Source organism: Sander vitreus, chromosome 3 (assembly GCF_031162955.1).
Source record: "Sander vitreus isolate 19-12246 chromosome 3, sanVit1, whole genome shotgun sequence".
Classification (NCBI taxonomy): Eukaryota; Metazoa; Chordata; class Actinopteri; order Perciformes; family Percidae; genus Sander; species Sander vitreus.
The window spans coordinates 12282608-12309994 of NC_135857.1; the positions used below are offsets into that span (position 1 = coordinate 12282608).

The following is a 27387-nucleotide window of genomic DNA, read 5'->3' on the forward strand; positions in this document are numbered from 1 at the left end:
CATGCCGCAAAACATTCTGACGCCGTTTCTGTGCGACATGCTGGACGGAAACAAGAAAGCACGAAGTGCTATATTTTGACGAGTGAACCCAGATTTAAATTATACATGTAGCTAGCTATCAAGAATTTCACTGTCAGTAGCTACGTAGGTGTAGCCTCTTATGTTTAACTTCAGTCTCTGGCCCAAAAGTCCAACCGATACATCTAGCTAAGCAACGTTAGCATTAGCGAGTAGTTAACGTTGATATCCTGACAGTGTTGTAGCATCTGGTGCTACCACCGCTTGTTTCTGACGGCGGCATGAGTTGTGGATATGGCGGTGGAGGAGGGAGAAGAGGCAGAAGAGGAGGTCGAGGGAACCGAGATGGAAGCAGAGAAAGATGGGACAGAGGAGGCGGAGGAGGTTCAAGAGGACACAGCTCCGACTTTGACCAGGACCGAGGTGGTGGAGGGAGAGGCGGACAACGGGACCGTCCTCCTCCACACCTGAAGGGACGTGAGATTGGTCTGTGGTACGCAAGATACGGAGCCGTGAGGAGGAAACAGGCTGACCGCAGATCGGTATGGATTGTGTTTGGTTGTAACGTTATGCTATTGCGCATTGTGTTGAACAGGGAAGGTTGTTAGTCTGAACAGAAGCAGGAGCTTCAGCACAAATAACTAAAACTACAGAGAAGGTGACAGTTCCTTGCTCAATGCGCTTTAACCTCTGCTAGAAAGTAGGTCTGGACTCAGGTGTTAACTGCAACGAGTGGCGCATAAGGCTGATTTAATTTGGTTCAAAACACAAAGTTCACTGCGTGTGCAGAATTGTGCACACTGATCTGTGGGCAAAACCCTGCAGATAGGTGGTTTGCCAGCCAGATCCTGACACATCTTGTCTTGTATCAATTTAGTGGGTAGACCTAAACAAAGGCACACTTGCATTTGTTGATTTCATTTACTGGGGTTGAATGGGTGACAGAATTTGTTTAAATTCATATAGCACAGAAGTTGCATTAGAAGTAAATGTTTGAGCTGTCACTGAAAGGCCAAAATAACTAACACAGATTTCACAGTTTCAGTGGGATTTTTCAATGGGATAATAAGAAATGTGCTTAAACACTAATAACAGTGCTTAAAACCAAGCCCTGGAGTCACATTTGGTTTGGCTAACTGCAAGGTTACGGCTGAACTTTCCCCTTTCCATGTCTGTGTGCAGCGGGCAGTGGTCCAGATGGATGAGGCCAGAGAGCAGCACATTACCAAGCTGCTTAACTCTGTGCAAAATGATCAGCCTGGTCCTTGGAGAGACGGCAGGGATGCAAGAGCCTCTACGTCCAACAGCTGGCGGACAGCTGCCAATAGCAGTGGTCATTGGTAAGAACAGCTTGCGTAGCTTTTCCTATGAGACTTGCAGTGTAATTTGAAGCTTCCAATAAAGAACATGGGAAAGCTAGATAGGATCAAAGGGTCTGAAGTTATTTTCTCAGCTGTGACTGCTGACACAAGTATGTCTCATCATTTTTTTGCATGCAGTTACTTTGATGGGGATGTGTCTGAAGAGGAAAAGCAGAAGATTGAGTTCAAATCTGAGGAAGAGGAGGAAGAAGTTACGCCAGGCCAGAAAAAAGCTACTCACAAATCACAACGGTAACTTTGCAAGCAAATCGGACGCATGCTAAAAGAGATGTGACTTGCTCCAAAAATAAAGTTTAATATTTGATGATACTCTGTGCCACAATGACAGAACAACCATTACTGCCTGGTGATCCCTAAATTGTGAATATTTACACTGTAATGTTTTTGTTTAGTTACTTCTCTTCAGCAGTTGTTAAAGATGAGCCTCCAGAGGCATGGGATGAAGAAGAGCAGCAGCAGCAGCAGCAGGAGGAGGAGGAGGAGAAAGAGAAACTAAGAAGGGAAGACAAGGACCTGGAGTTCTTATTTCAGGAAGTAGCCAGAAACAGTTCACTGGATGACAGCTTAAAGAGGGATCTGCAGAGCAAGGAATCGGATCCAAAGTACAAAGAAATGCTGGTTAGCATGAAGATTAGTATCAAGTTTAAACACATACACACACGCACACACACACACACACACACACACACACACACACACACACACACACACACACACACACACACACACACACACTCACTCACTCTCTCTCTCTCTCTCTCTCTCTCTCTCACTCACTCACTCACTCACTCACTCACCTACTCTCCTCATCACTCACTCACTCACTCACTCACCTACTCTCCCTCACACTCTCTCATCTCTCTCTCTCTCTCACACACACACACACCTACTTGCCTACAGATTATACAGGATTATCATCATAATATTCGTTATGCAAAAAAATGTTTTTAAAATGAATTTACAGAGCAGGTTAATCACGGTATCATAATATTGTAAGGTGTGATTCCACTGAGTCACTAAGGACTTACTGAACACAGAATCTGTGATTATCTGTGGTTATAAGACTTAAATAAGAAATGTTTCATTTTGTAAAAACTGTTCCCATGATCACGTTATAAAGTTATGCGGCTGCTCTTCATTTCATTGATTTTATTCAATGTTAACAAATGTTTGCTAATTTCTTTGTCTTCAGAAATTCAGGGAAAAACTACCATCCTATGGGAAAAAAGAGGTACGTTCTTCATTTTTTACTAAGATGACTTAGTTAATTAGCAAATACGCTCATCCTCATAACAAATCACACTTCTGCTAGAAGGAATTTTTCTTTTTTAAATGTGAAATGTCATCACCCTTTTACTCGTCTTAATTGATCCTTCCTCTCACCTGCTTCCATCTCTCCGTCCTCAGGAGCTGGTGCAACTGATCAACTCGAACCGCGTCCTGGTGGTGAGCGGGGAAACGGGGTGCGGAAAGACAACTCAGGTCACCCAGTTCATCCTGGATGACTACATCAATAGAGGCGTGGGCTCAATGTGTCGTGTGGTCTGCACGCAGCCGCGTCGCATCAGCGCCATCTCGGTATGTGATGCCTTTGTGTTGTCGTGTCTGACTTTGTTGGATTGCCTGTTGCTGTGTGCGTCCTGAAGGGTAGATGTGGTTGCCAAGGTGTGCGATATGATGTTTGTGCACTGCATACCTCATTTTCTTGCATCTGTCACGCAAATTATATGGCTATTTTTTGACGATGCTAATTGTGTTCCTAAAGGTTTTTGTATGGGTGTGCTTCCTCTCAGGTAGCAGAGCGTGTAGCAGCAGAGAGGGCAGAAAGTGTTGGGAATGGAAATTCTTGTGGTTACCAGATTCGCCTGCAGAGGTGAGAAAGTTTCTTCAAACATATGTTGCACTAAAATGAACGCGCTGTGTCTCAGCAATTGGTTTATTGCTTAAGGAACCAACAGAAATGCTCCATTATTTTAAATAACAGGCAAGCATCATGTTTGAGTCATTGTCTTTAGAAAAAAAAGCTGATGTACCGGTACCTATAAATGTATATTTGTTTGTTTGTCCATACATCTGCAATTATTTATGCATCAACACTGTGCATAGTCTTATTTTCTTTATGAATGGGAAAAATTAAGATCGATAAGGGAACCATACGGGATGAGTTAATACCACAGGAAATGTTTTTTTTGTTTTTTTTGAAGGACAGGAAATATATTAGATGGGAATTCTCATCAGAGGCCAGGCATGCGCATTGAAAGAAATGGATAAAGCTGGGGAGACAGACACTTGAGCGATATGCAGACCGTTACAGGAGATGAGAGGGTGCGGCGATCTAAAGTGAATTATATACAATTGAGTATAAGAGAGAATGGGATGGATGCAGTAAGAGGGGAGGAAAAGAGGCAGTCCAGCCGTGATACGAATTGAGACTGAAACAGATGAGAAGTAAAAAGATGGACAGAAAAATGGGGCACATAACAAGGTGCTCACTGTAACCTTTCTAAATCTTTTAATGTGGTGCTATTATTTTCTTTAGTTGCATCAAGTTACTGCAGTTGTGATTTGTAGGTCTCCTTAATGGAGAAAAACAGTTACTATTGCACTGTTTTGTATCAAGGAACGTTGAGTCTATGCAGTTTAAAAAAAGCTTCTCTTTAAGCTTGCCGCTCTGCTGCCATTGCCCACTGTCATTGTCACTAATGTAGACCATGGGTGTCTCACAGTGGGTATATGCAAAAGCTGTCAATTTGTATCTCAAGCTTTGTTAAATTTCAATTGATGCACCAGCTCCCCCACATAGCAACTCCTATAAAAAGTACACACTTCTACTTCTACACCTCTTATGTTGGTCTCTCAGTGGGTAATCAACTTCTTAAAAAGCTGAATACAAATAGGCCAGACAACATTTAATCTAGTCTTTGAAAACTTCAGTTACATTTGCAGGGAAGTAGTGTGTTTGTCTACACAACTCAATCAGTGCAGACAGTCACGGAATGAAATGGGTTCTCTCTGGTGCTGGTATAGTGCAGCAAATGATGGGGGGGTTATTATAAAAAATAAAGTAGGAAACTGTTTAGAGTAAATATGATTGATCTGACTCATAATAATCTTACTCTCTATGAGTTTTCCAAACTGTCATGAACAGCCAGAGACGGTGTAGAACCTGTGTTTGGATGTTTGGAGAACATCACCTTAGAGATGACAGTAGCCCCTTTTTAAGCTTCTCTACTCTGGTTGAATTTCAGAATGTACTGTATGTCGTTTCACTCATCACTGATAAGTATTGTGCTAAATAAACACCTACCTACATGTTTTAATCTCTTATGAACAAACACAGCCTGAGATTATCAGCCACAATCCATTTAGTTGTTCCACTGTCTACTTATAAATGGACTGGACCTGGTTGGCTTCCCAACCAGGCAAAGCAGGCAACTGTTCTTTGAGCCCTAAAAGCTCAATGCTTACAGTGTCAACTGGTTTTTGCTGATTTAATTGAAAACCTCTTTCGGGGATACGCATAGGCCTGTCACGATAGTCAATAAATCAATTAATCGCATGATGAATAAAAATAAGCTTGATAATTTTTCCGTCCGCGATAATTTCCATTTGCATGCTTGTTTGTTTTCTTCTGCCGCCACGGTATCAGAAATAGGGCAGACGCACAACAGGGTTTCCACTATGTACACCGCGCACTGCCGCTCCTTCAGCTGTTTATGAAAAGTCATAAAGTTGTAACTACAGATCTCTGCAGAGCCGTCTGCTCTACTGAACTCAAGCGAACTGTCAGCCGCTCTCTCTCCCCTTTAGGGTGAGCAACTGGAACAGTGACAGGACGTCATGGCAACCAAATAAACAACAGGGCGAGTACACTTGTCACTCAATCTTAGGCAAAGTGACAAACAGCGACGAAAGCCGCGACATGAAATCCGCACTCACGCGGGTCCCGTGAAATATGACAGCCACAGTTTATTGGAAAATAGCGTTGTGGACACTGAAGTTGATGAATTTACTGTTTATCAGACCCCAGATGAGACAAGAAGCTAACGTTAGCGAACGCTGCAGTCCCTCTGCCTCCCGCTGCAGGAGAACGAAGTATTCCTCCGACACGCTGTATTAACGTTTTAAAACCGTTTTCCAGGTTAGTGGGGGTGCATACCGCTCAAAACCAACATGAAAAACGTAGTAATGTTCACTCAGCGTTTTGTTTTTGTTGTTAAACTGTGTGTAAAATGAGCGGTGACGTTAAATCACCTGTTTCAGGTAATGGCACCTTAGGGTACCGACTATTTGGATGGTTTCAAGCTAACGGTCGGTAGCTAACATTAGCAGATAAGCCTGTTGACAGCGACGTTATTGTTCATATATTTGCACAATTTTTCTGACCGTAGTAGTGGTCATAGTGACTGAAAGTGTGATATGAGCTGCTAAAAAGATACTACACGTTGTTTTCAGGTAACGTTAACATTTTGATTGCGTTTGGTTTTTGGTTCCAGTGCGTTTTTTGATAACAGTAACTGAGAGTCCATTGTATTTTTTGTTTTTGGTTGTGTTTGGTTTTTATTCAAGTACATTTTTTGTTAACAGAGATTGAGAGTCCATTTTATTTATTGTTTTTGGTTGTTTTGTTCATTTATTGTGGATATTTAAAATATCTTCCAGTCCCAGTGTTAAATATTCTTTAGAAATAAAAGTTTATTGAGCTTTGAAAAGGTGTACCTGCATTATTATGCCATTATCATTATATTAGATGAAAACGGTCTCTCAACGACAATATTATTGTTTATCGCAATAATTTCTGGGACAATTTATTGTCCAGCAAAATTTGTTATTGTGACAGGCCTAGATACACACCATTAAAGTACAATAACAACTGCAGACCTCCGCCACGTGGTATTGCAGTATAGAAAACTGTACTGTGAGAGTGTGAGGAATAGGGGGTTAATTGAGGCCACGCAGCTTCTATTTGCTATTTATAATAAATATGCTTGATTAGTAGGGCTGGGACGTTATGCTTTTGTCCCGATTCGATTCTTTCACGATACATGGGTGCCGATTCAATTTTTGTATTGCGATTTTCATTTAGATTACGATTCTAAGTATTGCGATTCGATAGTATTGAGTATTGCGATTTTCTTTAACAATATAGGGACAGATGCTTCGACATAGAGATTTGTTCGTCTCCAATGTACAGCATCACAGCATTTATAGCTATTGCTAGTTTCCAATGCCCCTCCCTAGAAGGGATTTTAAATGGCCATAAAAACAAACATTAAACATTGCCACATTCAAATATCACTCACACTCATCAATTATGCAATAAAGCCTTTAATGTGGTTCAGTTGTCAGTGAAATGAAGTGTCACATTAGTTCAAGCAGGACATGGAAGTCATACGCCTGCTGATTGAGTTATCATTTCTATCAGTCACACACTAATCACAGCCCATTATCACAAGGCAGCCCATTTAGATATGACTCTCACTGATGCCTGCTACATCAATGCCGCATCCTGCCAGAGTCCTAACATGAGTCAAAAGTTAAAATGGCTTCAATGCTAGGAGAGCATGGCAGGGGGTTCAGGCAATCACAGGATACAAACCTAAGAAACATCTCATGGCAGTGGAAAACAAACTTGAAATGGCCAGTGATTTGAATGATTTTTATTGTAGATTTGATATCCATGATTTTATAGCTGAACAGGAATTAGTTTATGAAGAAATCAGTAGTATGAAGTGTGGGGACATTGACATTTCTATTGATGATGTTAAGTCTTACTTTAGACATGTGAATCCCAGTAAAGCTAGTGGACATGATGGTATTAACAGCAGGACATTAAGGGTGTGTGCAGATCAGTTGGCACAGCTCTTTCAAAGGCTGTTCCAGCTGTCCATAGACACTGGTGTAGTTCCTTGTTTATGGAAAAAATCTTTGATCGTGCCCGTACCCAAAAACAATAAACCTAGGGAACTTAATGACCTGCGCCCTGTTGCCCTAACATCCACAGCAATGAAATGTAAAAAAAAATAATCCTGAAACAGCTTTTATGTGAGGTCACACCATGCTTAGACCCAAACCAATTTGCATATCGTGCAGACAGAGGGGTTGAAGATGCACTGCTGACCCTGACAAACCCCACCTGATGGTAAAAAAAACTGGTACACCTCGGGGTCCCCTATTCTATACACCTTATACACCAATAACTGCCAAGCAACTTCCTCAGACCACACTTATTTTAAATACGCTGATGATACAGCATTAGTGGGTTTTGTAGAGTCTAATATTGCATCCCTAGAGGGTTTAGAGAGGGAGGTGCAGGGTTTTACTAAATGGTGTACAGATCATTTCCTTGTGGTTATTGTGAAGAAAACAAAGGAGATGACCATAGATTTTAATAAAAAGGGAATTCTAGTTCCACCTTCAACTATAAATCGTGTAATGGTAGAGCGGGTTACAACATACACATATTTGGGTGTTGAAATAGACAACAAACTGACATTTAATGAATGTGCACAAAACAAGTCCAAAAAGTTACAGAAGAGGATGTTTTTTCTAAGGAAACTCAATAATTTTATAATAGACAGCTGTATTCTTCAGATGTTTTACAAAGCTCTCTTGCAGAGTGTCTTATCATTTGGCCTTATTTGTGCCTTTGGTAACATGTATATTAAAGACCAGAAGAAACTGCAACCAATAGTCAAAACATCCAGTAAGATCATTGGAGTTGATCAGGTATCCGTAGCTCAACTGTACAATGACCTTAGTTTAAAAAAGACAGAACAAATTCGAAATGATTCAACCCACCCTCTTCATCAGGATTTTTTAAGAAGCAACCGGTCAAGTGGCAGAAATTAGGACTACAAGGTACAGCAAGTCTTTTGTGCCTACAGCAATTAGACTGCACAATAATAGACTTATAAGTTGTTAGGCATCTTAAACTATGAGCATATTGTATATATCAACACTCAACTTTTAAATACATGCTTGTCATGTTTCCTCCATGTTTTTACTGCCTTGTCTGTCTTGTCCTTGTTTTCCTGTCTTTTAATGTTCTGTATTTATGTTTTTAATGTTATGCAGTAGGCTGTATAACGATGGAGCGTGTATTGGTGACCGCATGAATTTCCTACTTGTGGATAATAAAGTTTACCTTGACTTTGACCTTGATGTCTTCCTCATGTGAAGGGCTCATTGCATGAGTGGAAGCTGATCTCAATTCCAAAATTTGTAAACATGCATGTCCTTCAAAAACCTTTTTAATGTGGAATTAATGATGTTCAGTGTGATCTTGTAGTTAATCTATTCCTGAAGTCATGAACTGGAAAGTGCAGACCAGTCTATAGATTCATTTACTATGTGTGTATACACAAAAAAAGGTCCATCTTGATAGTTTGTGTCCCTTTTTTAAGTTTCACCACCTCCCCCCCCCCCTCCTCTTTTCCCCTTTTCCCTCCCTCTCCTCTTTTTCTATTGATATGCCACTTCCTGTTTATTTTATTTTTTTACCAATAAGCTTGCACATGGGTGGAGAGCCACCGTCGACAATGACCCCGATGAAGACATTTTTGTCATTTAAAAATACATTGCCATGTAAAATAAAGGCATTTTAATTATTGCACAAGACCTACAGAGTGCTTTGGATTAGTTTTGAAGGAGCATTTTTACAAATTTTGGAATTGAGATCAAGTTTTCCACTCATGCAATGAGCCTCTCACAAGAGATATAAACACAGTGCACCCGTAGAGCACCTGTAGTTGAATACAAGAAAGACCCGGCAGCACTTCCACTCCTTTGTCTGTGGTTTCAACGTTTTGCTTTGGGCCCTCCCCTGTTTTGGTTTAGCATGCTGTTTAGCTAATCAAGGGAGCATCGTTAAGAGTGGAGCCATTAGCGGCAAACATAACTGTAATTCCATTTGTTGCAATACATGGTTAAATCTGACAAGAGTGTTCCGAACTGAAATGCATTTTTCAGATGTGTCATAAAAGAGAGGCAGTTTCTGCTTTGTTTGGCATTAAAATAAATGAGAAGTCATTTCATGATTGCTCTTCAATGAAAGAACTTTTCATCACTGATACTTATGCAAAGTTTAAAGAGAGTTTAAACGCAAGTGCCTATTTCAACCAATTACATTCCTGTATCGGCAACATTTTATAGCAACATCAATCTCAGCTTTACGTGCACTTCTGTGTACAGGCTGAGCATCAAGATATTGCTCCTATGAAATAATCTTTGAGCAACCAACTTAAAAAAAAAAAAGAAAAGAAATAAAATCAAGTGTGTAGAATCCTGTGGAAAAGGAGGGTGGAAATATATACAAACGATAATGTAGTCTTTAACAGTCACATACACAAATGTAGGGAAATAACCTGAGACTCATTCTGGTAACCTTTGTCCTTCCTTTATACTCGTCTTAATTTGTGTCATTTGGGAAATGTCAAGTATTTGTTTCTCTTTCTCAGCCGGTTACCACGGAGACAAGGTTCGGTCCTGTACTGTACGACGGGCATTATTCTTCAGTGGCTTCGCTCAGACCCGTAAGTTTCCCCCCCCCCCCCCCCAGCCCTGCCTCCTCATCCCCATCACATCTTCTCCCAGCATTTCCTCTTCTGTGCTTTCCTCCTTTGTGTCTCAGTTCCAGCTGCCCTTCCTCCACTCTCGTATTCCCTCTGTGTCACTCTGTTTTATCCCCATTGATTTGTGGTTGACTCTACTGTCTGTGGATGGAGCATTAGTATGGGCCCCCATTCTCATGAAGACACACATACACACACAGCTTCTGTTGACTCATCCCTGCATGCTCATCCTTGCATTCTGAGTGTCCTCAGACAAACCACAGAGACTAAGTGAGGGTGCCAGCTTTTCTTGTTGTCTTGCTTCATGGTCTTTCAGAATTGGCACTACTTTAGTAAGTTATTTTAGGACTACAGTCGTCTGACAAAATGCTGCAACTTTTTGGCACGCCGGCAGTCTGTATGGACTACAGCAATGTTCACACTTGTCAGTTTTGGTGTGACTATTGGTCTCCAGCCATCACATTAGTGATGCATTAATGTTTTCAGTCCCACAGACCCTTTTGACTTATCATTACAGACTACTGCTGTACGGATAAGCACAGAGCCTGTTTCTAGTTTAGATCACAAAGATATCACATATGTCAGACTTACTACAGGGAAATGTTTATGCCAGATGTATAATGTGTAAAGTTGTGTAAACTTTTTTTACTGTGCTAAATATTATCTAATATACCAACTTTATATAGCGAAAGATTAGATGACATCTCTCGAAAAGTGAGGATAAACGGCATCTAGTTATAGCTCCCGCCTTAAACCAAAGAATGCAAAAATAAACGAAATGTGCATCTACGCTTCATGGTTCAAGAATTATGCAGCAAAATGTGAAAAAAAAGGAACCAATTCGACAATGCACACTAAAAACATGATCTTCTTGGCAGAGGTATCAAATACAGACATAATGGACACAGAATTGCTATTTTTCACACCAAATGAGGACATACTAAAGACACCTAAAATCAACCACAGACTTAAACCATTTCCCTTGTCTTTTTGTTTGTCAGATTGTTGTCAAGTATCAGCCACCTGGTGTTGGACGAGATCCACGAGAGGAACCTGCAATCGGACGTTTTGCTCGTCATTGTGAAGGACCTACTCAACTTTCGAGACGACCTCAAGATCATCCTCATGAGTGCCACGCTCAACGCAGAGAAGTTTTCTAAATATTTTGGTATGCAGCCCACCAAAAGACATACCAACGTTTGTTCAGCATCAATCTTGCAGTTTCAATGTTTTGGATATCGTCTCCTTCTCATCTACCCATTTCCCTGTGTTCAAACCTTTAGACAACTGTCAAATAATCCACATCCCTGGTTTGACGTTCCCAGTAAGGGAGTTCTTACTTGAGGACATTGTGGAGATGACCAGGTAGAACAACACTGCTGCCAAACACACACATACAAAGTCACACACATGCACAATACAAAAATACAAACAGAACCACTTCACCTCTTTTGTTTGAATGGGGTCTTGTATAAACCAGTTGATGTGTCTGCCAGGTATCGGTCCCAGAATCGGGACCGTCGCCCCTCATGGAAGAAAGGCTTTTGGCATGGCTGCCACACCAGACCGGAGAAGGAGGAGAAAGAGGCTGAATACAAGGAGAGCTGGCCTAGTTATGCACGGACACTGCAGGACAGGTGAGTTGGTGAGAACAGCAGGGTAGTTAGATTGGTTGATAGATGTGTTGTTTAGGTGGGGAATGGGAGGATTTGGCTTTGGGACATTCACATTTTAAAATGAATAACTCCTTTTCTTTGTGAATTTAAACTTCAAGTTTACCTGAGTATGATAAAGCTGAATACAGAGCAGAGTGAGTGCTTTGGACCACTTGACCCTTTGATAGATTTGTTAGGGTACACACTGATTTATCTGCATTGAAGTGTGCCTACGCCTTAAGTTGCTGCAGTGTCTCCCGAAGTGTGAAAAAAGGCGTTGTAAAGTGTTGTAGCTTATTTGCTCCTCTTCAAACATGTAACTACATGTTAATGTATAGGTAACATGGGCTTTACAAACACTGCCAATACCGCTACTGTGATTTACTACTGAATCTTTGTGGTGCGGTTTTCCCTCCTGCAACTGCCCCAACATTTTTGAGGGGACCGGCTCCACTTAAGATGTCATCCTCTTCTCCATAACACTCAACAAACATTCTTCTTCATTTAGTACACCTAACTGCAGCGCAGTCCCTTTTTTCTTTCCCTTTGTCACCATTATTACTGCTCAGTATCACAAGGTTAATACAAGAAAATGTAAACATGATTACTTGTAGTGTACTGTCTGAACATTCATGTTACACTATATATTACTTCCTACACTGTATGCAGTACAGTACGTCCTTGATGCCCAAGTGTAATTTAGGCTTAAGGGGCAAATTAAGTTTAGGGCCTCTTTATCACTTCATTGCTGTGACTTAAAAAAAATGAAGAATTTTCAAGTTTGTCTTCAAACAGTAGTCAGGTGTCCATATGAACATTGAAATAGTTTTTCTTCCTTGTTTGTTCTGGATTGGAGCAATCACTTCAATTGAAATTTGTTCCCACGGAAGATGTTTAATTATTTATTTACTTATTGTCTGTGTCCCGTGTTTTACAGATACTCTGACAACACCATTGAGGCACTGGAGATGTTGGACAACGATGAGAAGATTGACCTGGAGCTGATTGTGGCACTGATTCGCCATATTGTGCTCAATGAGGAGGCGAGTTTAACTTTTTTGGGTCTGGTTTCAGGGCAGCCATCTGAAAGTGGCTTAATTCTGGTGTCTTAAATTAGAGTTTTGATGAAGTACATTTGCACTTTCTGTGAATGGGATTTCAGGGAGTTCTGTGGGTCTGAGCAGTCTAAGTGCTTGTGTCATGGAAACTTTTTTTGTAGATTTTAAGATGTGTCTTGGACTTGAAAATCTTCCACCACTGATCATAGACAGGCCAACAGAGCAGTGGTCTATTGGGAAAATGGTTTCAGATCAAATAAAAGTCAATAGCTGACGCAGAAACTGACAAAAAAAAGAAGAGTACATTGCATTTCTAGGTAGAGCAGATGGAAAGAACAGGAAGGCTATCTTCCAAACACTGAGCAACATTAGATCAGAGGAAATAACACACATCCTGGCAGCAGATCTGTGCTAATGAGTGATTAAACAGATGCTCTCCCCAACCATTCCCTTGTTTCTCTTTCCAGTTCTTGTTACATTTTCTCTTTTTATGTCATTTCAGTGTTCAGTTCAGCCTTTGGTAATGTGGAGTATACTGTCAATTAAGTCAGATCAAACATCTCTCTCTCTTTTTTAATGTTTTACTTTTTCAGTAGACCCAGTCCTACTGTGGCCATATCAGGAGAGTTCGTGCAGACGTAATGAAGGCAGAGCAAAAAGTTTTGAAAAATAGTCGCTATTTCAGTAAATGCAGTCAAATTTGTATTTGCTGCATGTTTCTTGTATTCTTCAACTGTTTCTAGTCAGAGTGACTTAGGCCAGTGCCAACGTGTGAAAACAGAGCTGCACAATGAAACCGATTTTCACAATCAATACCATTCAGTGTAGCCTTTTGTCACTATTTAAAAAGAGAACGAAGGGAGGACAACTTAGGAAATGAAGTGCTAGAATTGAAGGAAGAGGGAAAAATGACAAACGTCTGCTCTAATTTTCCCTGTATTCTTTTTTTTTTTTTTTTTTCTCTCTCCAAGTGAAGTGGTACTACTTTAACTTATTTGTTAGTTTGTGCCTGTGTAAGACAGAAGAACAGGAAAAAAGGATACAGGCCCAGAATGAGGAGTGACTAACGCACACAGACAGAATAATTATCCCTTCCCATATAAGCCGTATCTCTATCAGTCACGGCCACCCTGAGCCAGGCGACCAGCTGATTCACCGTGGCAATGTCAAAAGGCCGAGAGGGAACTGGCTGATTCGCCGTGACGGCGTTCTGAACCGAGGGTTACGGACCGACTGCCAGGCTTTGGACTTTGATGATTGGTTAATTATGGTGCAGGAGTCTGTGATTAGACACCTAGGGAGTTGACAGGCATTTGTGTGTGTGTGTGTGTGTGTGTGTGTGTGTGTGTGTGTGCGTGGGCGCTAAATAGTTGGCCAACACTACAGAGCTTACCGTGCTGTTACTTGATTTTTAGTTGGAATTAATCAGAACCTCTTTCTATACTGCATGTGTGTGAACATGTGGTTCTGTCTGGCTGGAACTCGGCACACTACCTGCATCACTCTCTTCCTCCTCTCTCTTTCACATGCACACACACGCACAGACAGATTAACACACATATGCAGTCCCATGTGGGTGCCAGTGGTTGAGCACTAGTAATAATAATTAGCTTTAATTAAAAGGCCTAGAAGCTACGTTTCATGTCTGTTCTTCATACCCCCATTCATTCCTCAGGAAATAAATAGTCCTTTTTAACGAGTGGGTTGTTTTGTACCTGCTTAATATTATCCAGAGTTTTGTTTAAATTTAGGTCTTTGATGTGGCAAAATAGCATTTCCAGAATTTTTTTTCCCATTGATGATAACATAAAAGTTGTATTTTGCTTAGTTATATGATTGTTTGGTTGATATCTATGCCTCTAAAAACATTATTTATCATTGACATTTTCAGCATGGTGCATACAGCATTGTCTTTAGAAGCTGCTCTGGTTTGCTTTGTACAATCTGATCTGCATGCGAATGTCATAAATTGCAGCCATTATATTTGTTGTCAAAGATTAGGTCACATAACACCTTTGAACACACCCTACTTTTGTTTATAACTCAGATGATGTGATTCCAGAGCTGAGCATCAAACAATACTACATTTTGAGTACTGGCTGAAATTTGTTTGTAGCAACTGGTTACAATCCTGGTTTCAATAGTAAACTGAACAGAAGTAAAAGTTCTTTTTAAGTTTACTTATTCTTCAATCAGATATTCCCTACCCTATATCAGGAAATGGGGAAACGTAGCTAATTTAAGAGATTATGTTATTTATGGAAATATCTTAGTGTTAAGACAACAATAAACACTGATGCATTGAGAAGTTTGCCATTGTATTAGGAAGACATTGGCAGCTTTATTTATATAGCATATTTCAACAACAAGAAATTCAAAGTGCTTTACATAAAACATTAAAAAGCTGTTAAAAACAATTAAGGAGAATATTGAAAACAGCTAAAATAGAATGAGACGGTTATGAAATACAAGAATCAAAGTAACAATGCTGCAAAAAATGAGCAATTGCTTTTTTATTTACTTAAAAAAGGTTAATAGAAAAACATGTTCATATTCCTCAAAAGTAGGTATTGAAAAAAATATTAGTATTGGTACAAAAAATGAGAAATTGTATCAAAATCAAGTATCAAAAACTTTCAAATAGTACCCAGCCCTAAATGGTTTTCATTTGTTCTGTTCTATATATCTCATAATGTGGATGTCTGCTATAATTAAAAAAAAACTGCAAGCATCTGTTGTAACCAGTCTGTGGTTGTTGGAACCGGTCTTCCAACAAGCTTGATTGATTGTATTATTCTCTGTCCTATTCTTTGCTGCTCCAATAACATAATTGCTCCACATCAATCATTTAAGGTGTCCTTACCCATTGTAGCGTTATGAGATATTGTTTTCAATGTCAGACAGCTCAATGTGCAGAGATTTGCACGCACTGCCATACCTCCAACTCTATGAGCCACCACCATCTGCTGTCTTGCTGAAGTTTGTGTGCCTCTATATTTTCCAGGTGACTAATTGGTTTTCTTTTTTCACTGCTTTGAGAGAGTTTATCCGTGTGGTAATGTGAAGCCGAGGCTATGCTGTTGGGAAGGTGTTGTTGTCATAATGATGTTGGCAGGCAATGTCATGGCCTATTGTGTGGCTGAATGTGCAGGTTTGAAACTCAGGGCAAGTCATCTCCATGTGCCTCGGCTTAGCTCCACCGAGCACACGGGCACCTTGTTCCCTTGGCTCAGTTGTTGCCGAGGCTCCTCCAGCTAATGGCTTTTTGTTTCCGTTGGCAGTTTTTCTTGTCTGTTTCTTGTTTTTTTTTCTCCCCCGAAGCCCCGCTGGGTTTTGTGTGTCATTCAACTGCTAAGTGTTGTGTCACATCTTTGTCTGACAGGAAGGAGCGATCTTGATCTTCCTGCCTGGCTGGGCCGAAATCAGCAGTCTCAATGATCTGCTCACTGCTCAGAAGATGTTCCAATCAGGTATAGCTGCACGTAGAGCTGTAATAATTCCAAATTTTACTGTACAATGAATTGGCTCAGAAATAATTGCGATTAACAATGTAATTGTCTCTTTCAGTCCAGTTTAAAAATATTTATTCATGAATTACTTTTTGCAATCAAATTAAAGTTTTGACTGACTCCCAGGATACATCTTTGGTTATATCACTGTTATGTGACCCAGATAATGTTATAACACAATTAAACAGCCTGTGAAGTAAACCACGCCTGTTTATTATCATAAAACGTGTTTTTTTTCTTAAATGAACATAAAACTGACAGTTACCATCAACAGTCATACCCCTTAGGACCTTAGCTAATAATGAATTGATTGCAGTTAGACAAAGAAATGGCGATTATGTAAAAACAATTGCGATTAGACAATTATTTAATAATTGTTACAGGCCTAGCTGCACGCACAGCAACACGCACATGTGACATGGAAGTTCATACCAGTGATTTGCAGGTTTATAAAAGGTAGAAGAGAGATCATTATTCACTGAGGGTTGTGCTTTTTTATGATATTAAAGTCCTCCTCCACTCAAACTAGTTTTGCTTATTGTTACTTCACTTGGATGTTTGACGAGAGAGAAAATTATTAATCGTATGTTTTTCTGTCCATATTAAATCATAATATACTCCTATTTGTTGCCAAAGATTAACAAATAATAATTTGTTGCATTCTCGATGTTTACCAAGATATTTAAGGTTATATTTTTAAACATAATAGTTCAGCCCCACGCACAAACTATTATCTTATGTTGGCAAATGGTGCTTCGTTTGAGTTTTTCTTTTGTGTCCTGTTGTGTTTCAGACCGGTTCATTATCATCCCTTTGCACTCCCTCATGCCAACCGTTAATCAGACGCAGGTCAGCATTCTTCTTTGCCTGTCTCTCTCTGACTGTGTCTGTCTCTGCGTGTCTGCCCATTGTCCTGCTTTACTCCCTCTTCAATATCAGAAAAGTCCAATCTCTTTCTCCCTCACTGTTCTCAGGTGTTCAAAAAGCCTCCACCTGGAATTAGAAAGATTGTGATTGCTACCAATATAGCTGAGACCAGGTATGTGTGTGTGTGTGTGTGTGTGTGTGCGTACAAGTGTAATGCTGTAGGTCCCAGTCGTTAATAGAAACAGTGGATTTGGGGATAATTAGCATACATTTCTTTTGTGGAGCACGCTGAGTCTCTGTCGGGCAATTTGTTAATGCATTCAAAGAGCCTCGTGCACACACAAACTGACCAAATTAAGAAGCTGCCTGCACTCTTCACATCACGCCACTAAATATAGAGTCTAAACCCACCAAAGGGCTACATTTTTATTTTTACTTCAGAATGAATGTGTATGTGTGTGTGTGTGTGTGTGAGTGAGAGAGTGTCTTAGTTATGTATTCTTGACAGACTGCTTTAAAGGTTTATTTTCTGTCTGGTCTTCATTCCAACCTTTTTCTTTCTCTCCCTCTTTTTTTCTCTCTCCACTCTTCCTCACAGCATCACCATAGATGATGTTGTTTACGTGATAGATGGAGGCAAGATTAAGGAGACCCACTTTGACACCAACAACAACATCAGCACTATGACAGCAGAGTGGGTTAGCCTGGCCAATGCCAAACAGAGGAAAGGACGTGCTGGCAGGTGTGTGTGTGTGTGTGTGTGTGTGTGTGTGTGTGTGTGTGTGTCAGTCACGGGTATTTGTGGATATCTTCATAACGAGGGCACGGTGTATATTAGTGCTTCCGGGTATGCAATGCTAATCTGGAAGGATTATTTTCCCTTCCAATTTTCTCAGCTCTCTGTCAGTCTTCTCCAGCAGCCCACTCACTCCTTCCTGCCTTCCCATCTGTAATCACTGAGAAAGGCAAAGTGTAGTCACTCCCAGGTTGTTTCCAGTCTGTGACTCGAGACGTCTGTTCTGTTAGCTAGCTCTGACATCAAAGTGGAGCAAAGCACAATTAGCAGGAGCTGCTTACTGAGTGAAGATTCATCCCATTGATTTCAAATGAAGCATTTGTCACAGGACTGATGTAACACATAACCTTTTTTTCCCCCCTCCCCTCTCTGTCCCACTTTCTTCTTCTGTGCATATATCCAGAGTGTGTCCAGGGCAGTGCTATCATCTGTACAATGGTCTCAGGGCCAGCCTGCTGGATGCCTATCAATTACCTGAAATCATGAGGACACCGCTGGAGGAGCTCTGCCTGCAGATCAAGGTTGTGTATGTGGAGAGAAAGAGCGAGACAGACTGACAGAGAGAGACATATAGGTGTTGGCTGGGCAGTTGAGATGAGGACAAGATTGCTGTGAATGAGTTTTGTGAGTGCAGGGGATGGACGAGGACAGCACTGCTGTTTTTTTTATTTACAGCCTATCCTGACTAATGAGAACTAGGGATGAACATTCTGGGCTGACTCATGCACATAATCGTTCTTTTTCTGGGCCTCGTTCTCTCATCGTCAACAGTCACTTTTTTATGTTTGGTTGCTTACTATTTTATTTTTTTTCCTCCTTTTTTAAATCCTCATACCCATGCTAATGGAACATTAAGCCAAAGTTCACTCAGATCTAGTGTTTGCTATGATTGTTCTCACCAGTGGCTTTATTGGAAATGTGTTTTGAGTGTGTGTCTTCTGCTACTTCAGTTGGATGTATTGGAGTGTGTGTGGGTGAGAGGCGGACTAATGCATCAGTCTGTCCTTAATATGAGAGAAACAGTGACAACATGCTAACCCTGAGCATACTCTCTAATGCACAAGCACTACCAACACCAACCTGTTAGTCAGACATAGAAATATGGTCGCTTGCCTACTCTTCAGTTTGTCACAGGTACATGTTTGGTGTGTTTAAAAATCTCTTTTTGATTTGAAAGTGAATACATATTTAGAGAATGTGGATTTTCATAGTACCATCTTGCGTCATCACATTAATGCTGCGCTCAGCCAGGCACTGACAAGAGCATGTTAGTAGGTTAACTCTCTCCCTGTTGGTTGTTTTATCACCTATATAAACAAACCACGAGAAGACACACATAAACCTAATTGCAACAGACCTTACTTTATATATATATATATATATATATATATATATATATATATATATATATATATATATATATATATATATACATATCCCTACAATTCAGTGTTTTGCCACTAATGACAAGCACTGAAATAAAAAGAGAGGAATTTGATTTAAAAATAATACACGCTTTTGCTGATCAATGTGTGATGTGATGCGTGCTGCCCACTGTAGATACTGAAGCTTGGGTCTATAGCTCAATTCCTGGAGAAAGCCCTGGACCCTCCAACTGAAAAGGCCGTCAACCTAGCCATCAAGAACCTCATAGACCTGGTAAGAAAGAATAAAGATCATTAAAAAGGACGGAAAAGATTAATTGCTTTTCAAAATAGTTGAGTATTAACTTTCTGTCCATCACGTAATTTATTTATTGACTTATTGTTTCAGCTTTATTTAACAGTTTTCAGCAGCAGAACTACAATAGCCAATAGGGAAACAGTAGCATTTTAGAAAGAGAGGCTATCTCTTCACCAGAGCATGTGGTTTTTAAAGTCTCCTGTCTGGAAGCATTATTTACAAATCTGCTCTGACGGTAACAAAACTCAAAGTAGATGTTCCTGAAAGCCTTAAAAAAACCTTAATTAACATGCTATGTTAACAAAGGCTGTCCATTTCCTATTTTGTGGCTAACTTTAAAAAAAACATTATGTTGAGCTCTAGATGTCTAAAGATGTGTGATTTTGTGACTAACTATATTGTTGTTGTTAGAACGCCCTGGACCGTTCAGAGAATCTGACGGCGCTGGGTTTCCACCTGGCTCGTCTGCCTGTGGAGCCTCACATTGGCAAACTCATCCTGTTTGGAGCTCTGTTGGGCTGCCTCGACCCCGTACTCACCATTGCTGCTTCACTCAGCTTCAAAGACCCTTTCTTCATCCCCCTGGTAGGGCACCGAGTTCAGACATGAAAGCTTTTGTCGGCAGCGACACACAGACACACTTCAACACATTACTGCACTCTAACTCCCGACTTATTTCATTTTAAAGGAGGTCTTAAAAGAATATTCTTTAATGCATCTTTCTCTCTCAGGGTAAAGAGAAGATGGCAGACATGAGGAGAAAGACCCTGTCCAGAAACTCCAAGAGTGACCACCTCACTATTGTCAACGCCTTCCAGGTAAGACAGCCGACATCTGTCTGTGTTCTTTCATCTCTATCCACTGTATAAATTGATCCTGTCCTAATTGATCCATTGATTGACCAGGGCTGGGTGGAAGCGAAACAGCGTGGCGCCAGGTATGAGAGGGAGTACTGCTGGGAGAACTTCCTGTCTGCCAATACACTCCAGGTGAGCCAGGCTGATTGTGGGTGCTGTGCTGGGCTCTTTACTGATATACTTTGAAAATAAAACCACATTACATGTTTAAAGGACAATTCCGGCGCAAAATGAACCTAGGGGGTTAATAACATATGTGTACCGAGTCGACCATTCTCTGGAATATGTTTTCATGCTAATCGAATGTGTATGTAGCTAGAAACAAGCTAGCGCAAACCGCTAATTAGCTTGTAACGCTAGCTTTCGGGGCAGTGGGTAAATCGCTATTTTATACCACTAACAAGGCTCAAAATAGCACCACACTTAAACAGTAGCATAATGAGGTTCCCTACATGTAACCCGAAGCATTGAGAACTTGATAAGTGTACAGACAGTTTATTAAAAAGATAGATTATAAAGACAGTAGCGTTCATGTTTACATGTGGGCGCCATCTTGGAAAACAGTCATGACCAGTCGAAACACGAATGCTATGTTTGAGCTATCTTACTGGTTACTGGTTGCACGACGTTCGTCGTTCGACTGCTCATGCATGTTTTCCAAGATGGCACCTGCATATAAACATGCTACTGTCTTTATAATCTCTTTGTAATAAACTGTCTGTACACTTACCAAGTTCTTAATACTTTGGTTTACGTGTAGGGAACCTCATTATGCTACCGTTGACGTGTGGTGCTATTTTGAGCCTCGTTAGTGGTATAAAATAGCGATTTACCCTCAGCCCCGAAAGCTAGCGTTACAAGCTAATCACGGGTTACGCTAGCTTGTTTCTAGCTACATACACATGAGCATAGCATGAAAACATATTCCAGAGAACGGTCGCAACCCCTAGGTTCATTTTGTGCCGGAATTGTCCTTTAAGTTGACTGTCTGAGCAGATAAGAACATGCAGCCTTCTATGAAGTACTTTGTCCTTTCAACATTCAGATGCTGCACAACATGAAGGGTCAGTTTGCTGAGCATCTAATGCGTACAGGCTTTGTCAGCAGCAGGGACCCCAAAGACCCTACATCTAATGTCAACTCAGGTAACTAAGAGGAGTTTTTTGGCTGCAATTCTTCTTTCAGAAAATTCTGTTTCTTATGACTCTTAAAACCAGGCTGTGGCACAGTAATGGAATATCACATGTCGGCATGTAAATGTAACAGTGCCACATTTGTTCTTTCTCTAACTCTCACTTCCTTCCCTAGACAATGAGAAGTTAATCAAGGCGGTAATTGTAGCTGGGCTGTACCCGAAGGTGGCCATGATAAGACCAACTAACAGCAAAAAGAGGCCAGGGTGAGTCTGCCAATTCAAAGAGGGAGATGAACAAAGACAGGGCAGGGAAGGGCCGCACAGCACAAGATAGATAAGCACACAATCATTCTTATTGATCTTTAGATAGCCTTCACACTTCAATATATCATCAAACCTCTCAGGTAAGAGCCCTGTGGCAGTTACCAGAGGCTGTGCAGAAACCATGCTAGGTAAATTGTCAAAAACAGAGGAGCTTTTTGCAGCTGAAGATCAATGCAGTCATCATCAAACTGCCCTCAGGCAGCTGTCATGGGCAACGGCTGTGACCTGTGTCAGGGTACCCGCGGGGTCTTAAAAGCATGAAAAAGTCTTACATTTGATAATCTCAAATTAAGGCCTTAAAAGCCTTGAATTTGGTATACAAAGTCTTGGATTTTTTTTTGCCTTTCCTAGGATTAAGTTCATACCGTAACAAAATGAACCGTTACTAATATAGGCTAATTAAAAACTGACCGGAGCCCGTCACTGGACGCACCGGAGGACCGAGACACAAAGTAAACACGGTACCGGGGGGTTAAACTGAGCGGAGGATGTGCGGAATGTGTCTGTGTGTGTCGAGCCTGGCTGGCCGTTCGGCGCCTTCAGACAAAACTCAAGCTAACAGGCTAACGACTTATTAGCTAGCCAAACACCGAGCGGTAAATCTGCAAAGATTGGAGCTGTGAGCGCATTCATCTGCTCGGTGTGCGTCTTATAACAAACAGAGCAAGCAGCCGCCGGACTGTTGAACATCAACATCAACATCTGTTGATCCGTGCAGGACTTCACTGTGAGCGGACTGTTCAGAGACGAAGTGACCGGCAGGTAACGTTAACGGTTAGCTACTACTGTAGCAGAGGTGCAAGTAAACGCTGAACTGAGCTGTGTGTTTTCAGTGTTAAACACTGCTGCAGGTATTCATGCACGTCTGTTGTTGGTGACTTACAGATGTGGAAGACTTACTCAGATCATGTGTTGCAGTAAAAGTACCAAAAGTAAAAGTGCTCATTATGCAGTGTAATATATCTTTTTTTATTGGATTGTATTATAATCCAATACATTTTATTAAATATGACTGGTAATTTAAATAAAATGTTTTATTTAATTCAAGTAGCCACTTGTACATAATTATTTTCTAGGATTTAAAATGCATACAAATTTGACATTTTCCCCCTCCTACTTCTGTCGGAATGGGTACGGAGTTGGCATTGAATTTCATTTGAAATGGTATTAAAAAGGTCTTAAAAAGCCTTGAATTTAAGTTGGAGGATCCTGGGGGTACCCTGTGTGTGCAATAGACAGACACACACAACAGGGAGACGGACACATACTCTCCCTATAGGGCTGTCACTTTTGTTTGTCTGTCTCAGTGACAGCTTTAGACCCAGTAGTGCAGGGCCATTTATTCTGCATAAGTAATTCTCAACACTTGATGCTAAGCCAGTTTAGTTTTCACATCCATCCGCACCACATCTCTGCAGTATTTTAATGGATTCATTGCTCGATGAAGCGCTTGTTGTTTGTTTTGCTGCTAAATCCGACTGTCTGGTACAAGCAGCTTTGTACCCAGCAGTCAGGTTTTGTCCAGCTGACACACAGGAGTTTGAAACACAGCGTTACTTTTGATGGCCCGATACCATTTTTTGCTTCCCGATACCGATTCCGATACCTGAACTTGCGTATCGGCCGATACCGAGTACCGATCCGATACTAGTGTGTCATATATTTTATTATGTTTTAACAACTGTATACTATCCCTGTATGGATGTGATATGATTTCTATCTTTGTTGTCAGTCTGGCTCAGGTTAAACTCTTTGTGAAACATGAATGCCACAGAACGTTCTTTTATTATCCAGTTTGACAGTCAGTTATAACGGAAAAAGAACATAAATAAACTACTTCAATGTATTTTTTCTTTAGGGCTTTATTACGTGGTATCAGATCGGTGCATAAACTCCAGTACTTCCCGATACCAGCGTTTTAGGCAGTATCGGAGCCGATACTGATACTGGTATCGGAACATCTCTAGTTACTTTCATGTTAGAGATGATTTGCCGACTGCATCTCAACTTGTCTTTGGTACGCTCCATGCTAAAATGGCAGGAGGCATTCTTTGGGCATCGTATAAACAAGCCAAAAGCACCTAATGCGTTGTTTCTAGGACTACTTTCTGATTTATTTTAACAAAATTGGTTCTGGGGATGAGACATTTTCACACAATCTGGGCAACAACATGTGCCTACAAACACACATACATACTAGGCATGTGTATATATGAAATCTGTAGAATTATTTGACCAAAATTATACAATACAATAATATCTGTTATTACTGAAATTGGATGAAAATCTCTGTACAGCATTGAAACATAAAAGAGTACTAGAAAGCATCTTCAACTCGATCCAATTGACTTTACACATTCAGGTGTATTGGTTATACACCTGGCATCATTTGAGGCAAAGTCTGTTGGGGGCTGAAGACTACAAGTAAAAAAACAAAAAAAATGAAAACAATCTGGAGGGGTGGAGTTAGACAGAAGTGATGTGTAAAATCTGTATGGTTCCCCTTTTAATGAATATAAATCTTTCTTTATTATTTCCACCTTTAGCAATGGTAAATGTTTCCTCTTCTGTTCTTTCGTCAGTTATCGCGATGATGATGGTAATAAAAACTACGCTTAAATGTTTTAAATGTTTCTTTTTGTCATGCGTTGGGGATGTGAGTTTTTTTTTTTACCAGTATACCTACAGGCAAACACGCACTCTAACATCTTTTCTTTCTCAGGGTTAAGGTGTACACCCAGGCTGATGGAAAGGTGTGCATCCACCCTAAATCAGTCAATGCTGAAGAGACTAAGTTCAACTACACATGGCTCATCTACCACCTCAAGATGAGAACGAGCAGTGTGAGTAGGCGAAGGGACATGGGAACGCATTATGCTGTGGTTTAACACTGCTGTATTAATGCTGTGCTTTAACACATGTGAGTGTGTGTTGCTGTGTCTTGTTTGGATTTGTATGTGTCCGTCTGAAGGGTGCATGTGAGTGGAAAGAAGGACCAGTGGTTGAAGGTTGGCAGTTGTGCCACGCCAGCTTTGCGCTGAATGAATATTTGATTAAAACACTGCCTTTCAACTCTCTGTCTCTCAAAGGCTGTCGTGCTTCAAAGCTTTCAGGCACAATGTAAGAGGTGGTGGTGGTGGTGGTAGGGGGTGGGGGGTGGCAAAACAGTCAATACGGCTCCCTGACTGCCGCCCTCTCTCCTCTCCCTCTTTCTATCTTTGGGTGCTTTTCAATATGCTAACGTGTCGCCTCACTTCCCTCACTCACTTCTCTCACTCCTCCCAGCGAGGATGTGAGAGAGATGCGAGGAAGAGACTGAGGACAGACGAGTCGCAGCTGCCAAATAAGAAACATTTGGCTCCTTAGCGTCCATCTTAAGCGACATCAGTTACTTATGAAGTGCTGCACTGCTGTGTCTGTCATGTGAAGGTGCTGCAATCACCCAGTGAAATATTTCTTACAAAAGTTCAAAAGTAACATCGATGTAAATTGCTCTTTCTGTGAATTACATTTAATTTGATCTGAAACATTTCCTACAAGCTGTGGAAAGATAGTAATTCTATAGTTGGCAACATTTTTTTAAGATTTTAGCCTATCATTTATTGTGTAAGGCATTGGACGATGGAGGACGAGGGGGAAAGATTTCCGCGTCCCGGGAGGGGAGAGGACGCGAGGAAGAATAAGTTAGTTTAATGAAATGCACCCTCCCCTCTTTCTTTTTTTTGCCCCTCTTTAAACTCCCATTGTCCCTTCCATCTGTCTGTATTTGTTCTTTCTGTGCTGTCTCTTTATGAATGAATGACTGGATGGTAAAAAGACCTTTTATGTCCTCTCTGATTGCTTACTGTGCCTTTTTGTCTCTCAAGTTGCTGCCTTGGTCTTTGCTGCATTTCACCAGTATTATTGCCATCATGCCATGTTTCTTTTCTTGTAGTGTGGTTTTGTGCACAATGCTATGTATTTGTGGCTATTATAAAAGGTATGCTGAGATTGTCAAGGGCATTTGTGTACTGAGAGAGAGAGAAGGAAGTAGAAGGCCAGGGAAAGTGAGGATGACGTTAAACTTTATCTCCTGTGACGCACTTGCCCCTGGTGGTCCATTACATTACACATTCATGGGGCAAATGCAGTTGTCCCTGCTCTCTCGTTGCTTCTTTTTTCCTAATTGTTTCCTACCCTCTCCCTCCGCCTTTCTCTACCTCTCTGCGATGCTAATTTTCAACACTCCTGTCGGTTACCTTCAAAGCTGAAATAGGTTTTGTTTGACCTTAGTCTTTTGCTCATGTAGTCTCCGTAGCTTCTGTGAGTGTGTGCATACAGATCAGTGCATTGCATAGAGTTACTATTGGCTAACTAACTAGAGTTATTACTTCTATTTTCTATCTGAATACTTTCAATAATTTTACTTACTTTGTTAATTTGTTTTAAGAAAACTGGTATTTTCCATGGTGGGTTTCCATCAAGCTACTTTACATAAGCAGCTGTCAGTTTAGCACAGGGAGGAAAACAGATGGAAAAGAGTGTAACACATTTGCAAGATTCACAGACAGGGCAAGATGACATTTCTCCCAACACGGGAGGCACTGAAACACATTTCAAATTCGCACAGCGTCTCGTCACTAATGGGAAACTTTCAGCTCACACCACAGAGCTGTCTGGCTCAGTGTGTCATAATGATCCCTTTCCCTGTCACTGACTGTGTTATTGGGTTTGGTGTAAAGCTCCTGTCGTTGTGCGTTAGCGACATCTCTCTGCGTGTCCTCAGATCTTCCTGTACGATTGCACTGAGGTGTCCCCGTTCTCACTGCTGTTCTTCGGAGGAGACATCACAATCCAGAAAGACGAGGACCAGGAGACCATCGCCGTGGACCAGTGGATCGTCTTCAGATCCCCGGCACGCATCGCTCACCTCGTCAAGGCAAGCGAGGAACGCATGCACGCACTCACTCACAACGAATGATGAGATACTTTTTTTTTTTTACTGACCTTTCTGTTCCGTCTTTTCTACAGAGTTTAAAGAAAGAGCTGGATTCTCTGCTGGAGGAGAAAGTTCGTAACCCTGCTCCTGTAAACTGGCAAAACCGTCAGTCCAAAGACTGTGCTGTCATCACAGCCATCATAGACCTCATCACCACCCAGGAGAAGCCTACAGGCAGCACTAAAGGCTATGACAGAACGTGGGCGCCTGCCCCTAGAGGACAACACATGCATTTCAATGACGATGATGATGACGACGATGATTAAAAGTGGCAGGGTTTTTGGCTGGCTATGAAGAGAAGAGCCTTGTTAATAACTGACTGCATCCTTAGACAGAGGTTAGTTGGGATATTTATGATAACCAGCTGGCCTTTGCTGGTGCTCCTGAAGGCCAAACCCAGGATGCAAGAATATTGGAAAATGTTATGCACTTGAATGGCTCCCAATATTCTTTTGTTGCCTGTTCTGTCATTATTTAGCAAGGACCAATCCATATTCCAAGACACTGTGGCTATTCTGTTTGTTTTTTAGTCTGTGCATTTCTGGTTTGGAT

General features: G+C 41.0%; 2 protein-coding genes across 2 annotated transcripts in view; one reads left to right on the forward strand and one right to left on the reverse strand.

The window, feature by feature from the left end:
- Window positions 1–27387, reverse strand: part of LOC144515288 (extracellular calcium-sensing receptor-like) — a 193621-nt gene that overhangs the window by 161565 nt on the left and 4669 nt on the right. The window lies entirely within an intron of this gene.
- Window positions 22–27338, forward strand: dhx36 (DEAH (Asp-Glu-Ala-His) box polypeptide 36). The gene is made up of 26 exons (XM_078246006.1): window positions 22–560; window positions 1201–1358; window positions 1518–1631; window positions 1793–2018; window positions 2593–2631; window positions 2808–2978; window positions 3194–3273; window positions 9860–9934; window positions 10975–11141; window positions 11257–11338; window positions 11470–11610; window positions 12566–12671; window positions 16069–16156; window positions 16989–17044; window positions 17170–17234; window positions 17661–17804; window positions 18262–18379; window positions 19419–19517; window positions 19953–20126; window positions 20273–20359; window positions 20447–20530; window positions 21444–21543; window positions 21707–21797; window positions 24580–24700; window positions 26623–26775; window positions 26868–27338. Exons 1-26 carry the CDS (start codon window positions 300–302, stop codon window positions 27099–27101), a joined length of 3234 nt encoding a protein of 1077 aa, XP_078102132.1. The 5' UTR covers window positions 22–299; the 3' UTR covers window positions 27102–27338.

What these genes read in the sequence shown, in the direction of transcription:
- dhx36 (XM_078246006.1), top strand. Translation starts at nt 300, where the DNA reads ATGAGTTGTGGATATGGCGGTGGAGGAGGGAGAAGAGGCAGAAGAGGA. An exon ending in CAGTGGCTTCGCTCAGACCC is followed by an intron (nt 9,935 to 10,974) that starts GTAAGTTTCCCC and finishes TTTGTTTGTCAG; the next exon opens with ATTGTTGTCAAGTATCAGCC. An exon ending in TCAAGAACCTCATAGACCTG is followed by an intron (nt 19,518 to 19,952) that starts GTAAGAAAGAAT and finishes TGTTGTTGTTAG; the next exon opens with AACGCCCTGGACCGTTCAGA.